The sequence below is a fragment of the Megascapheus bottae genome, chromosome 1 (genome assembly GCF_031878675.1).
Source record: "Megascapheus bottae isolate mThoBot1 chromosome 1, mThoBot2.hap1, whole genome shotgun sequence".
Taxonomy (NCBI): Eukaryota; Metazoa; Chordata; class Mammalia; order Rodentia; family Geomyidae; genus Megascapheus; species Megascapheus bottae.
The window spans coordinates 57233531-57249306 of record NC_143509.1 but is presented as its reverse complement, the minus strand read 5'-3'; the positions used below and the strand labels follow the sequence as shown (position 1 = coordinate 57249306).

General features: G+C 38.3%; 1 protein-coding gene across 1 annotated transcript in view; it reads left to right on the top strand.

Moving 5' to 3' along the window:
- The window catches only part of Slc49a4 (solute carrier family 49 member 4), a 60068-nt gene that overhangs the window by 8419 nt on the left and 35873 nt on the right, over positions 1–15776 (top strand). Inside the window, exons 2-3 of the mRNA XM_090345399.1 lie at positions 3709–3802; positions 14774–15039. Coding sequence (XP_090201525.1) covers positions 3709–3802; positions 14774–15039 — 360 coding nt within the window. The remainder of the gene's footprint in view (positions 1–3708; positions 3803–14773; positions 15040–15776) is intronic.

The following is a 15776-nucleotide window of genomic DNA, read 5'->3' as shown; positions in this document are numbered from 1 at the left end:
TGTCTATATTAGCTGTAATATGACCATACATTTAATTAAAAGCATAATGAAGTAGATAAATATGTTAGTCTTTGGTAGCAGCAATAGGAAACATGGTTCTTTGACTATATGGCCATAATCAATGCCCCACGGTTCCTTGCTAGCTCTTACATTAATAATAAACAAAAATCTTTAGGAAACAGCGGAGTGTCATGTACAATGTAAACCCTATAGGTCCAAATCTATAATACTGTATTCAGCATCTCATTGGATATACCCAAAGTGACTTTATAAGAACAGTTTTGCAGTTTTAAGATATTTATGATCTTTTGTATATTTTTCATTAATTACACTCTATCTCATGTAGTATAATGTAGTTTTAAAGTAGAAGCAATAAATGAGCAGTATATATGCATTGCTTGTTACCAAGAAGTGCAATTCTCTATGGTATTCCTTCTGCCAAATTGTATTAATCATACTCAGATTATAAAAGCATATTATAAAGTTAGCTCAGTTCATTTCACAAAGTATTCTCAGTATAGAATGTATGTGCCTGATCTAGATCTCAGATATATTTCCCTTGCTATATTTATTTGATCTATATTATTATGGTTTTGTTGACTTTCAATTTCCTTTGAGCAGAGAAGGCAAAACCAAACATTTAACTATCTACCTGCTGTCCAAAAACATTTTTCTAGACAGGTGCCAGTGACTTGTGCCTATAATCCTAGCCACTCAGAAAGTTAAGGTATGAAGATTGTGGTTCCAAACCAGCCTGGGCAGGAAAGTTCATGAGCCTCTTATCTCCAGTTAACCACCTGAAAACCAGAAGTGGAACTGTGGCTCTGAGAGATAGGGAACTAGCCTTGAGCAAAAAAACTTACGGACAGTTCAGGGATCAAGACCCAACCAACAAAAAGTTTTACTAAGAAACATCGCATAATCACTCAAGTCTGTTCTGTCTGTGAAATGGTATCAAGGAAATATGTATTTGGAAGAAATATCAAGGATTGTGACCACCTGTGTCCAAGGTTTGTATAAGCCACATGTGTGATGTGGCTGCCACAAATAGTGAGGGGTTTATTCTGTTTCAACAAAGATACAGCATCCCAACAATAGAAACATGTAGTTCTCTTATTGTGGTACTGGAACATGTAGTTCTAATATTGTGTATGTTTATATTTTTATGAATATTTTTTATTTTTATATTTTGTCATTCTATCAACATGACCATTGGCATACATTTTCAACATAACTGATATTTAGAATTCAGAGAAAAAACTTACCTGAGCTACATTGTCTTCTGAAATTTGATGCCATGCTTTTCTCTTTTTGGCAGTACTGGAGTTTGAACTCAGGACTTCGTACTTGCTAGGCAAGCACTCTACTCATTGAGCCATTATTTCAACCCTTTATGTTTGTTTTTTTTTCCCCCAGTCCTGGGGCTTGCACTCTGGGTCTGAGCACTGTCCTTGGGCTTTTTCCTCAAGGCCAGTACTCTACCTCTTTAGCCACAGCACCACTTCTGGCTTTTCTATGTATGTAGTACTGAGGAATCGAACCTGGGTCTTTGTACATGCTAGGCAAGCACTATACCACTAGGCCAAACTCCTGACCCCACCCTTTATGTTTTAGTTTATTTTTCAGATATAGTCTCATTTTTTATCTAGGCTGGCCTTGTCCTCCCATGTAGCAAGGAGAAGCAGGGGGTGAACTACATACTGATCCTTGTGTGCATATTTGAGCAATGTCTTCTATAAGGCACATGCCTGTTATCCTAGCTACATGGGAGGATGAAAACAGGAGGATTGTAATTCCACGCCAGCCTGGGCAGAAAAGTCTGAAAGATTTTTTTTTTTGTGTGTGTGTGTGTGTGTGTGTGGTGGGTCATGGGGCTTGAATTCAGCCTGGTCGTTGTCCCAGAGCTCCTCAGCTCAAGGCTACCACCCTACCCTTGGGCCAAGCCCCACTTCCTTTTTTCTAGAGATTAATTGGAGATAAGAGTCTCCGGACCTTTTGTGGCCTGGCTGGCTTTGAACCTTGATCCTCAGATCTCAGCTTCCTGAGTAGGTAGGATTACAGGTGTGAGCCACTGCACCTGGCTAAGTCTGAAAGATTTTTATCTCAATAAAACAAGCCAGTTGTTATCCCTGATATTGGGGGAGCAGGGGTTGGGAAGGAAGATCACACAGTCCAGGCCCATGCCTAGGCAGGAAGTGAGACCTGTATCGCAAAAGAATAATCAGTGTAAAAGATGACTTAGTGGGAGAGTTGAGAAAACACTCTCCTCTACCAAGTACAAGGTCCCGAGTTCAGATCCCAGTACCTGAAAAGGCCCCTGGTAAACTAAGAAAAATAGACCATTATTATAGAATTGAGATTCAGAGAGTCCTTAATATCACTCTTAATACTCTGAAACAATTAGTTTGCCCTCATAATAAGAAAATATACAGATAGTAAGTTGTTACTTTTGAGAAAACTTAAAAATAGTAATTTATTTTCTTAAAATGCTTTCTAGGGACAACAGAAAGGTTTTCAAAACTGACAGTTTGCATTTTAAAACTATTTGTATTGTTTACATAAGATTAAAAATAGCAAATCATGCTGGGCACTGGTGGCTTATGCCTGTAATCTCAGCTACTCAGGAGGTTGAGTTCCAAGGATCATGGTTTGATATCAGCCTGGGCAGAAAAAGTCCCCCTGAGACTCTTAACTCCAGTTAACCACTCAAAAACCAGAAGTGGCCGTGGCTCAAAGTGGTAAAACGATAGTCCTGAGCAAAAGAGCTCAGGGACACAGCCAAGGCCCTGAGATGATACCTCACAATCAACAAAAAAATAATAGCTAGGCTTATAAAATTATTTTCTGTGCCAAACCAAGCAAAAGTTAATGTGCATCTTACAAAAAAATCTGGGCATGTGGTATTTGTATACCACCATTGATTGGTATCTGTCTTCCAGCTGTCTTCCCAGCTACCCAGAAGTTTAAGTATGACTATCTCAGTGTATAAAACCCTACCTAAAAATAAAGCAAAAAAGAAACCAGGAATGGCTCAAGTGCTAGAGTGCCTGCCCAGCTAGCATGAGACTATGAGCTTAAAATTCAGTACTGCCAAAAATAGTTTTCTATATATTTTTTTTTTTTTTTTGCCAGTCCTGGGCTTGACCTCAGGGCCTGAGCACTGTCCTTGGACTTTCTCAAGGCCAGAGCTCTACCACTTGAGCCTCAGCACCACTTCCGGCTTTTTTCTATGTATGTGGTACCGAGGAATCGAACTCCGATCTTCATGCATGCTAGGCAAGCACTTTAACCACTAGGCCAAACTCCCGGCCCGGTTTTCTATATCTTAATATACCTGAATTGAACAAAACATTCTGAACATTCAGCTTAAAGAATGGAATAGAATTTCTCTATTCTTGATTCTTTCACTGCAGTTTCTATTAAAGTTAAAGTCATTTCATTTTCAGCATTTTTTATGTTGTTGATTACAGAGAAAAGTGTAATATTAGAATATAATACCAGTTTTGCAGATTAATAAAATGTTTATTCTTAAATTAATATCAGATTTATTTTAAAGGACATAGAGGGATAGGGTGGTAGCCTTGAGCTGAAGAACTCAGGGACAGCGCCCAGGCCCAGAGTTCAAGTCCCACGACTGACAAAAAAAAAAGAAAAAAAGAAATAAAAGAACATAGAAATTAACATTTTGTTGTTGTTTCTGTTCTTTAGGTCTTCGGGTAACAGTGCTTCTGACATCCTTCCTTATGGTTTTGGGAACTGGTCTAAGATGCATACCTGTATCAGACTTAATGATTAAAAGAAGGTAAGTCATATAACTAACTTCATAGTTTTCTCTTTTGTTATCAATATATATGTTCCATTATAAGTTTTTAATAACCAGATCCATCTTTATGACCAGTAGAGAGTTCTATTTATTGAAGCATTGATTGATTAATTGATTGATTGCTGGGGCTGGGGCTTACACTTGGGGCCTGGGCTCTGTCCCTGAGCCTCTGTATACTCAAGGCTAGCGCTCTACCACTTGAGCCACAGCACCATTTGCAGCTTTTTCTGAATAGTTTATTGGAAATAAGAGTCTCACAAACTTTTTCTGAGTAGTATATTGAAGATAAGGGTCTCATGGACTTTTCTGCCCTGGCTGGCTTTGAACATGAGCTACTGGTGCACACAGTGCTTCAGTTTATTGTCATGTGAAAGATGCCGTATCAGTTGTTAATTTCTCTATCTAAGAAAGGTAATAACCATTGGAAAACACTTGTGGAAGTATAACTATATATAACTATAACTATATATATATAAATATACACACATTTTAATGTTCATGCAACTATGCACTAGAGCACATGCCATTGAAGAGATGCCAAATTACCCATTTGAGAGTGGCAGAACTTTTGACCCCCTGGTGGGAATCTTCAAGTGTTAAGGAAGTACATTAGTTGAAATCTGTAGCACTCAGGGGGAAAAAAATCCTGGGACAAATTGGAAGAGTTTTGCATTCCATTTGCAAAAAAATTGAAACAAAGTGAACACCTTAGTGTTTATTCTGGAAGGTAACAGTCAAGCAAACAAAATTCTACTAACTTAAAGAGAATAAACAATGATTTCTTTCTGATTTATGTACTCTATGTCAGGACTTTCAGTTAAATTGCTTATGTAGATTAAAGTATATTCTCCTGTCTGGGATAAGCTGTTTGTGAAGTTAGAATAGGAGAACAGGAGGCTGAGCAGAGCCACCTAATGAAATTTAAAACTTCTCAGATATGTGGGGCATATCTACTAACATTCTCAGGCACACTCAAACTACCAAGCTAGAGTCATTGGAGCAGGAAGATTTATAAATTTCCCTTTGTCAAAGGGGAATAATGAATAGTAATGTATTAACAGTGATGTGTACCATATGTACACATGAACTGTTTTATTTAAATACCACAATGCTCTTAAATATGGCTATTTACCACCATTGAACAACTAACATTAAGTAATCCAATCGAATTTACTGTTTAAACATAAAAATAAACTATTCTATGTTAGCATAAATACTTATAAGCATAAACTACCTGATTTTCTACTATCACCACCCCTCAAAAATTGGTGAATCGTCAGTGTTTAAATCTGTTTAAGGCCTAGGTACATAGAAGACAGTATATACTCCCCATTCCCCCCCCCCCGCTTCTACATTCAATCTGGGGGCATCCTGTACAATATTGTGAGAAAGAATGGAAAGGACTCTTGACATTTTAGCATTGTTATAAAAATACTTTTGACCACATGGATCACAAGATCACAAGATCTTGGAGACCTCAGTAGTGTCCAGAAAACTGCTATTATAAAGCAAATGCATGATCTCTTCATATACATGCATTCATAAAAGTTCATAATAGTTGTAATAGTCAAATTCTATGTTGAATTTTGAGGACTGTCCCCAAGGGAAGAATATTCCAAGCAGGAGTGAAGGCCTAAAGGGAGATAGGTAAGCTGAGGCCTCTTCTGAAGTGAGAAGCTAATTTGATTTGTGTACAAGAGTTCCATACCTGCAGCCTGTGGATTTATCATCTGAGGTCACAAAGTATAACTTCTCACTCAGGTTAGACTGGATATTATTTTGCCAAGAATTATCTGCAATAAAAAAGCATTTTGATTTAACTAGGATTTAAATTTCTTAAATTGATGTTTCTCAGACTGGGATCTTTGGATATAACCTTCAGACAAATCTTTTTCTTTTCAAGAGGACCTCATAAATCACAAAAGTGTAGATAGTACTAGACTGCAGTTTACAGTGTAAGAATGGATAGAAAGGAGTATTCTAATTATGAAGATCTTGATACATCCTATAGAATTATATTTTTCGGGGCCGGGAGTTTGACCTAGTAGTTAAAGTGCTTGCCTAGCATGCATGAAGACCCGGGTTCGATTCCTTGGTACCACATACATAGAAAAAAGCCGGAAGTGGTGCTGTGACTCAAGTGGTAGAGCTCTAGCCTTGAGAAAGTCCAAGGACAGTGCTCAGGCCCTGAGCTCAAGCCCAGGACTGGCAAAAAAAAAAAAAAAGAATTATATTTTTCTCACTGGACAGTTTGGAACTTCATAGGTTCCTAATTAAAAAAGCAGTGGTATCCAGGCAGTGTTAGATAAATGACGGATTGAATGTACAGGCTTGATTTTAGGGGTAGACAGTAGCAGAACAGACAAGACTGAGAGCTCAAACTAGAGTCATTCTTTTGCTTTTTTGTTTACTCATGTATTAGATCAATATGCTATGTTATTTCTCTTCTCCTTTTTTTTTTTGCCCTTATGGTTAATTTCATATTGTTACTGTGTCTGACTTTGTTACCTGGTATGTTTATTTGTTTATTTGAATAGGAAAGGGAAGGGGGAAACAAGATAATTGGGAGGGGGTGGAAGGAGGGAAATAGGGACAAAAATATGAGAAGGGTTATTGTGTGTGAGAAGTAATCAACCTACTACCTGACGAATGTAACTAACTCCTCTATACGTTATCCTGACCCCCCCCCAAAAAAAAATCATTGCACTCCAACTATTACCACACTCCCTTACCTTCAATGCAGGATATAGAAACTAAGTCCTTATGCATGCAAGGCAAGCACATCCCCACCCTGAGCCTATCCATACTCCTTGCCATGCATGGAGTTTATATTCCAGTTGAGGAAACTAAGCAATAAACTGGATAAGTAAAAACACATAATATATATTATAGGAGAAAGAATGAACTAGAAAGGAAAAACTTCAGTTGCTGAAGGAAGACCATCTTTTGTTATAGAAACTTGAAGAAAGTAATGGATAGCACAAACAAGCAAAGAGAACCACAGGGATAAAATGTATGAGGGAGAAGAGCACAGCTGTAAGGGAAGCCAGATAGCTAGAACCAAGTGAGTGACTTAGTGGGAAATGTGAGAGGGCTTGAAGTCAGAGCAGTTACAGATGGTGACTGGAGTGTAGGGCTGGATCCAAGACCATCACAGCTTCCATAAAGATTTCAACATTTTTTAAATTTAGGAAACCAACCACTGAAGTTCACAGAGGAGTGTCCAGACTTTAGGCTGCTGCACTGAGAATAGACTAAAGCTGGAAGTCACGGACATAATAAAGAAACCAGTTGAAAAAAACAGTCATAGTTGGGGAAGACATGATGGGGGCTTGGGTGTCATGGTAACTGTGATGGTAAGAAGTAGTGAAATTCCGATGGTATTTTGGAGGATTTGCTATGCACCAAATGTGGAGGAAGAGGAATCCAGAATGACTCTACCTGCGGGAAGATGGGAGCAAGAATATGAGAAGAGATTGGTGGTGGGATAATTGAGACAGCTCTCTGGCACCTTCAAAACTATTGATTCCTTTTAGCAGAGATGGGGAACACAACCCGAAGGGGAAGTGGGCATAGGACAGGATGCTGACTTTCCTTTTGAACAGAACTCTCTAGTTTCAAAATAAATGTTCACTTTTGTATTTCAAAATATGTTCTTTCCAGAAAATCTATGGTTTTAAGTATTTCCCATTTTAAAGTGTAAAAAATAGCACATGTTTCCTGTGGAAAGAGTTATTTCTCATCCTTCTGAGTTTTATAATTGTATTTGAGATAGTCTTGATTTTCAAAAAAACCATGGGCTTTTAAAAAAAACATTGTTTTTACGTAAAAATTTCAATGTAAGTTTAAATTCAACAAGCATTCTTTTAAAGATGCCTATTAATGCTTTTATTAGCTTTTATTCTATTTTGAGCCATCTGTGCTATTATTTCTCTCCCATTGTGTATCCCTTTAGATCCTCTTCAGTTATAACAATGCACTAGGAATGGAGTTGACTCTCCATTGTGGTGGAGAAGGTGGTAAGCAAAAGAAATAAAGCTCATAAAGACATATAAACAAAGAACAAGAAATCCTTTGTAGAAATATGATATAAATATTTAATTTGTTCACCTGTGAAGAATGCAGAAGAATTTCCCCAGGCTGGGAATGTGGCTTAGTAGTATAGAATGCTTGCCTAGCATGCATGAAGCCCTGGGTTCAATTCCTCAGTACCACATAAGCAGAAAAAGTCAGAAATGGCACTGTGGCTCAAATGGTAAAGCGCTAGTCTTGAACAAAAGAAGCTTAGGGGCCAGTGCCCAGTGCCGAGTTCAAGCCCCAAGACTGGCAAAAAAGGAAAAAGAATTTCCAGCTGTGCTCAGTGGCTCACGCCTGTAATCTAAGCCACTCAGGAGGCTGAGATCTGAGGATCAAGATTCAAAGCCAGCCCAGGCACAAAAAGACCTGAGTCTCTTATCTCCAGTTAACCTCTAGAAAAGTGGAAGTGGGGCTTAGTTCAAGGTTAGGGTTGTAGTCTTGAGCTGAAGAGCTGAGGCACAGTAAGTTCAAGCCCCATGACACACCAAAAAAAAAGAGAAAAAAAAAACCCTCAAAAACAAAACTGAATTTCCCCTAGAAATAGCACTTCATTTTGTGCCCAGGCAATTTTATTCTTAATACTTACATGTGCGTGCACTCGAATGCTAGTTCTGGGGCTACAACTCAGTGCCTGGGCACTGACTCATAACTTTTGTATTCAGGGCTAGTGCTCTACTACTAGAGCCAAAGCTCCGCTGCTTTTTTGGTAGTCACTTGGAGATAAATATTTCGTGTGTTTTTCTGCCCAGGCTGATTTTGAACTTCATCCCCAGATCTCAGCCTCTTGAGTAGTTTGAACCACCAGTGCCTGGCTTAAGCATCTATGCAAGTGTTAAAATATTTCAACTAATAAATATTTTCAACCAATAAATTTGAGAGTTCACTTTTCTCAGGCTTCTTCTTACACACAGAGAAAATGATAGACATACAGTATGTTTTTGAATAGCACTCAGGACAAGAATTCAGCCAACTTTTTGTGTCCATTTCATTTGGAAGTTTTTGAGCTTCTTTCCCACCCAGCCTTCTGGATTAGTGGCCCCATAGCCTTGTTTTCTTAAATCTCGGTTCCTAGAGTTTCAAAGCAAGAAGAGAACAGCAGCTTTTTTGATGAGTTCTTTTCAATGGGGGTTCTGTCTCTTGTCAGTTTTAGTATATTAATTATAATATATTATCTGAAGAGCATCAATGAAAACCCAGGAAAAAGATTTTGCCACTTTTCTTTCATTGAAATTTGTAATATGAGCAATAGAAAATTAATACACCAAGATACATGTAATAGTAGTGAAAACTGGTTAAACAGGCACTGTTGACCAGTACTGATAATAATACAAATTACTATAATATATTCCATATTCTATATTTGTAAGAATATTATTATATTCTTACAAAGTTTAAGAACATGTACTTACATAAGTAATTTGGACAGTGGCTAATATTGTTTGCATAGAATATGCAAATAAATACTAATATGCTAAACAAATACTAATATGCTAAATTAGTAGTAGTACTAATCTATCCGAAAATATTAGTAAACAAATTGTTGGCAATAAATATCTAACATTAGGAAAATCTTTTAATATATTTTGTATATCTATACTACAATGTCACAAACCATTAATGATTATAATTAGGAAAATTAAAGTGTTCATGGTATAAACTAAAATGATTTAGTACATGGACTGGGGAAGAAAACTGAAAGAGAAAACAAGTAAAGAAGTAAAGACTCAAAGTAGTAGTGATGATGGTCTGAGTTGAGGTGCTAAATGTATAGATGATTTATTTTCTGTGTGAAATTGTCTAAACATTCTTTTAATAGGCCGAATAAAAGGAAAAACTAAAAAAATGTGAGACAGATGGTGAGGAGCTGGATATCTTTCAGGCCAGGCTGAATCCATTTTTCTTCCTGTGCCTTGCTAGTGACTCGTGTATTTGCCCTTGTAAAACATCCATTGAAACAAACATCTTCACAGTAATTAAAACAAAGGGAAGAGGAAAAGGCCTGGGAGCATGACCCAGTGTGGGAGTGCCTACGTAGCAAAACAGTACCTTGCGTTTCATCTCTAGTGCCCCCAAAATATCAAAGGGATTCACCAAAGATTTTACCACTTTCAAGTTAGTGAAGTGACTCACTGATTCTTCTCTTATCACCCAATCCAGTATTCCTTTCACTGTTCTTCTGCTCTTTCTTGATAAGTTTCTGTACTTGATAAGTTACTATGTCTTTTTAGAGCCAGGACTGAATTGCCCTCCTTTCTATTTCTTTTAGTGTCTAGCAACAGGTACCTTGAGACTATATAAGAGATACTCAAGATATTTTTAATTGAATTATGATTGGCCAAAATTATTAAAGGATATAAAAACATATAATACATTTCCAAACAACAACATTGAAGCCATAACAATCTATAAAAGGCTCATAAGTTTTCCATGATCGTCTGTCTGTCTGTCTTTCTTTCTTTCTTTCTTTCTTTCTTTCTTTCTTTCTTTCTTTCTTTCTTTCTTTCTTTCTTTCTTTCTGTCTTTCACCAGTCCTAGGGCTTGAACTCAGGGCCTGAATGCTGTCCTTGGGCTTTCTCAAAACTAGAGCTCCACCACTTGAGCCACAGCACCATTTTCAGCTTTTTCTATGTATGTGGTACCGAGGAATCGAACCTTGGTCTTTGTGCGTGCTAGGCAAGCACTCTACCACTAGGCCAAACTCCCAGCCCACTTAATTTCTCTTTTTCTAACTTCTTTTTCCTATAGTGAATCCATAACATTTGTGACTCTTTGCTGCCCTGTCTTTTTTTCAGCTCATGGCTAACACTCTGCCACTTGAGCCACAGTGCCACTTCTGGTTTTCTGGCAGTTAATTGGAGATAAGAGTCTCACGCGGGGCCCGGGCTAGCTTTGAACTACCATCCTCAAATCGCAGTCTCCTGAGTAGCTGGGGTTATAGGCATGAGCCACTGGCACCCAGGGCTTACTGCCCTGTCTTTTTTTTTTTTCCAATCACATATGGCTTCTTTGACCCCATCAAATAACTTTATTCACACAAACGTCCCTTAATTTACAAAGCCTCAGTCATTCATACATTAGGGGATCCTGCCCTGTCTTTTTTGGCTAATGGAAGCAAAACTATTTCTAACACTGTTGCCATTTCATATATCTAAGAATTCTATTTTGATATGACATGAACAGGAGAAAATTCTGAATTGTTGGTATGTTAAGTTTTGTACATAATTCTAAATTATTTTATAACTTAAAGCACAGAATTTAAGAACATCAGGTTTACATTGAGGAAGTAACTGCTAAGGTTCTAAAATGTCTGTCATGTTGCCTCAATCCTAGTTTTGATACCCTGGAGGCTTATTAAGTAGGTCTGTGCACAGTATAAAACTGTGTCAGGTACTATCTGCCTCTGCGTCGAAAACTTTGGGTTATCTTAGCAGTCTGATTTTGGCTATTCCTGCTTAATAGGCATATGAGAGAGCAGAGAGATTTGTGGGCCAGTGACATCAGTTCTAACTTTGAGTTTTAGTCCTGGCTTAGCCATTAGTTAGTAACATGATTGGTGCTCCACCTAGTTCATTTTAGAGAATGGAAAGTTATAATTAGAAATGTGACTTTAAATGTGTTATTAGTTTCTATGAAAAAGTTTGGCTATGAAGGCCCTTGTGGCCATAGAAATTCAAATTAGATGACATCATGTTATTCTAAGTAGACATAATTTAGGAATTACAGGTATTTTTTTCAGGATGTTAGGGAGCAAAAAGACAAGGGCACCAGAAGAGCATTAAATACTAGCTAAAACGTCAAGTACATCAGACAATGTGAACAATTGATCTTCAGTCTGAACTTCAGCTATTGGCATTTGTTTGAAAAGCTACAGTGCTTTGAATAATATGTGAGGATGCCACCCCTCTTCTCCACACAGGCCTTGTCTTCCCCGTGGGCAAGGGCACCAGTTGAGGGCAAAAAGTGCCCATGGCAGTAGCCGGCCTGGTCAGTACTTCGATAAGTGAAGCGTAGCTAGCAACCTCAGCAGTACTGTTATGTTAAGTAATTGTACCATCTCAGTTCTGTTGTTGCTAGACACTTCTACTGTGTGTCTCTCCCTGCTAGGGAAATTCCTCCCTCATCCATTTTTCTACCTGGCTTGCAGGGGTAGTGTAAACTAAGCTCATAGAAGTTAGGTAAGGAGAGGAAAAGAGAGGAAAGGATAGGCATGAAGAAGGAGGGAAGAAAGTGAAGTTTGTAGAGGAGAATGTGAGAAAAATGGGAGCCTTCTGCTTGAGAGACTTAAAGGCTGCAAGCAAGAGACATGCAGCCCCCTAACTGCACACGCATGCCTGTCGTCAGATGTGGATTTCAGGTACGGAAGCAAGTTTAGGTCCCTCACATTACCCCTTGTGCTTCCAGATAGCTACTCAGAAGACAAACCTGCTTCATGTCCCTTAAATTTCTATTGTTCTCAACTATCTTTTTGTTATTGAAACCCTTTTTAGTTAAAAAGACACCTTTTTTTTTTTTTTTTTTTTTTTTTTTTTTGTGCCAGTCCTGGGCTTGAGCTCAGGGCCTGAGCACTGTCCTTGGACTTTCTCAAGGCTAGAGCTCTACCACTTGAGCCTCAGCACCACTTCTGGCTTTTTTCTATGTATGTTGTACCGAGGAATCGAACCCGTGTCTTTGTGCATGCTAGGCAAGCACTCTACCACTAGGCCAAACTCCCGGCCCCAAGACACCATTCTTTTACCTTTAATTTCTTTCCTGCCTCTATAATGGTCCCGTCATCATTTTAGACTTGTAACTATTTTTAAAATATTGACATCCTCCAGTGTTTATCATTACCATTTACATCTCAACTTAGAACTATTTATTCAGTCACTTTTGGGGCATTATCTTGGCACAACTCCTCACTTTGTTATATTTCCTTAACAGTTCTCCACACCACACCACACCTTCCTTCCTCTACCACTATTGTTGCCTGGATGCCGCAGGGTGTCTGTCCTGGACTCCATGCCCCCTATGTCCCACTCTAGCTCTCCTTCAGACAGAGGAATACACAGAGCCCACAAGTGTGCCACTTTGCTCATCTCTTTGTGTATCCACTGGACCCCATGGAATCCCTGTACCAGGCCTCTTTGCAACATCTGTTCTTCTAAGGGTGGACTCTACATCCCTGTTGTGTTCCCAGGTCACAGGCATAGCTACAAGAGAAGGAGTTGCAGAAACTCCTCATGTCCAGGCCTCACAAACAAGCACATTGTGTTCCTGTGTTTCTGTAAGTGATGATAGGTAACCTTCCATCCATGCTTAGAAATTCTCAGGCTTGTTTTATTTTTTGATAGTGGTACTGGACCTAGTGCTAGCTAGGTCCTTTCCACTAGAACTATACCCTAACTCTTAAGGTCAAGGGCTTTAACCTATTTTTACATTTCCATGTATGCCTATTACAGTGCCTTTGCAACAACACACAGTGAGTACTTAACACGTGGTGTTGATTCAGATAATGAATGAGGCTTATATTGATTACTTTATCATCTTATATTGCTATTTTAGAGAGTTTTTGGTAGTAGCTATATGATTTTATTATGTCTTAGAGTCAGCATTTTTCTGGAAAAACTTATCTCAGATTTTGTCTTGACATAAGAAAATAAGGCTTTTTATGTTAAACAAAACTTTATTTTAAAATGTTATTTTCAGATTTCATTTCATAAATAGGGGTAATTTAGCAAGGCTTGGTAATGCATACCAGTAATTTTAGAATTTAGGAGTCTGAAGCAGGAGGTTCATGAGTTTGAAGCCAGTTAAGGCAAAGTTAGGAAGACTCTACCTCAAAAATAAAATAAAAGGAAAAGGGCTGAGGATGTGGCTCAAATGGTACAGTGATTGCATAGTATGTGACTTGAAGTCAGAATTGGTCTAAATTTCAGCTTTACTTGCTATTAGTACTTCAGTAGATTTCTTAATCTTTGCAGGCCTCACCTTTTATCGTTCAATAAAATTTCAGTAAATGAGGATAATGTGGTACTATTATAAAATTAAATACAACAAAGGTTATAGGAAATATTTTGGTATGTAGCATAACTAGAGGCTTTCGTAAATATTTATGAAATGAAAAAAAATGGTAACTGTGTATTTGATCCCCCTTACAAAGAGTCACCAGACCTTTTAGAAGGGAAGTCAGCTTGCCTTTTAAGTGTATCATGTTCTTTAAAAATATAAATTTTCATACAGTTATTGTATTCAATATATACTACGTGAAAAAATTAATTATGCACCTTGTAGATAGGAATGGAAAGGAAAAGTGACACTACAACCCTTTTGTATAACTCCTTAATAAGAACAATAAAAACTAAATATGCACAGGCATATATGCATAAATGTGTGCATATATATTTGTGTATGTATGTATGTATTTTCAGCCACCTAAGCCCCTGCAGTGATTCACCTGAGAAGGCACAGGCTTCTTGGAAGTTTGCCACATCATTACCCCTTTTATTTGTAGGGTTTGTTTTTCTTAGACACAGAGGACAACTGGCCTGAGTCTTCCTCTTCAAAAAGTACCCAGATCCATTCCTTGGTACCACATACATAGAAAAACAGCTGGAAGTGGTGTTGTGGCTCAGGTGGCAGAGTGCTAGCCTTGAGGAACAAGCCCAAGGACTGGGCTCAGGCCCTGAGTTCAAGCCTCAAAACTGGCCAAAAAAAAAAAGTATCCAGATCTGCTGTTTGCCAGTGGCTCACCCCTAGCTACTGAGAAGACTGAGATATGAGGGTCCTGGTCCAAAGCCAGCTTAGGCAGGAAAGGCCCCAGCCTTTTTTTTTTTTTTTGTCTTAGGAAATGACTACGTCAAATATTTCACCACCTTGTAACCTTTCTAATTGCAGATTAATCCACGCAGGACAATTGTTAAATGGACTGGCAGGTCCAACTGTAATGAACGCGGCGCCCTTCCTCTCCACGACATGGTTTTCTGCAGATGAACGGGCCACTGCCACTGCGATTGCATCAATGCTCAGTTACCTTGGTGGAGCATGCGCGTTTCTAGTAGGACCCCTTGTTGTCCCAGCACCCAATGGGACAGCACCTCTCCTTGCTGCCGAGAGTAGCAGAGCTCATATTAAAGATCGCATCGAGACTGTGTTATATACAGGTAATCTGAAGCTTTTTCTTTTCCTGGCATACATTATTTCTTATTCCTATCACAATCTTGCCACCAGAGACACTAAGGGAGCAGGTAGATACACAGGCACATATAACATGACTTTCTTTTCTTTTTTTACGTCAGTTGTGGGGCTTGAACTCTGGGCCTTAGTGCTGTTCCTGAGCTCTTCAGCTCAAGGCTAACACTCTAACACTTGAGCCATAGCACTGCTTCCAGTTTTCTGGTTGTTAATTGGAGATAAGAGTCTCATAGACTTAATTGCCTGGGCTGGCTTTGAACCACAATCCTCAGATCTAAGCCTCCTGAGTAGCTAGGATTACAAGCATGAGCTACCAGCACCTGGCATGAGTTTCTTATTGTATAACATGGAGGTAATTATTTTTTTTTGATCAAGCTGAAAATTTTATGGAGGTAATTATTTAAAACATATCCTTCCTAGGGAGTTACTAAATTAAAATATATCTTACCAGATAGCAGTCTTTCTTAATTTTGCCCTATCTCTTTTCCATGAAGCACTGTATATAATACATATTCTTCTATCTTCTTGAAATGTACTCTGATTACATAAAATGAAATATCTATATAAAATTGTTTCTCCCTTGGCATGTCCTCATTATTAGTCATATTCACCTAACAGTGATCACTACAGTTTTGTCTACATTTTTTCCCCTCCACATTCTCCTGGATCTTTTTTCTTTTAATTTCTGAAGTCAGATACTAGTCTG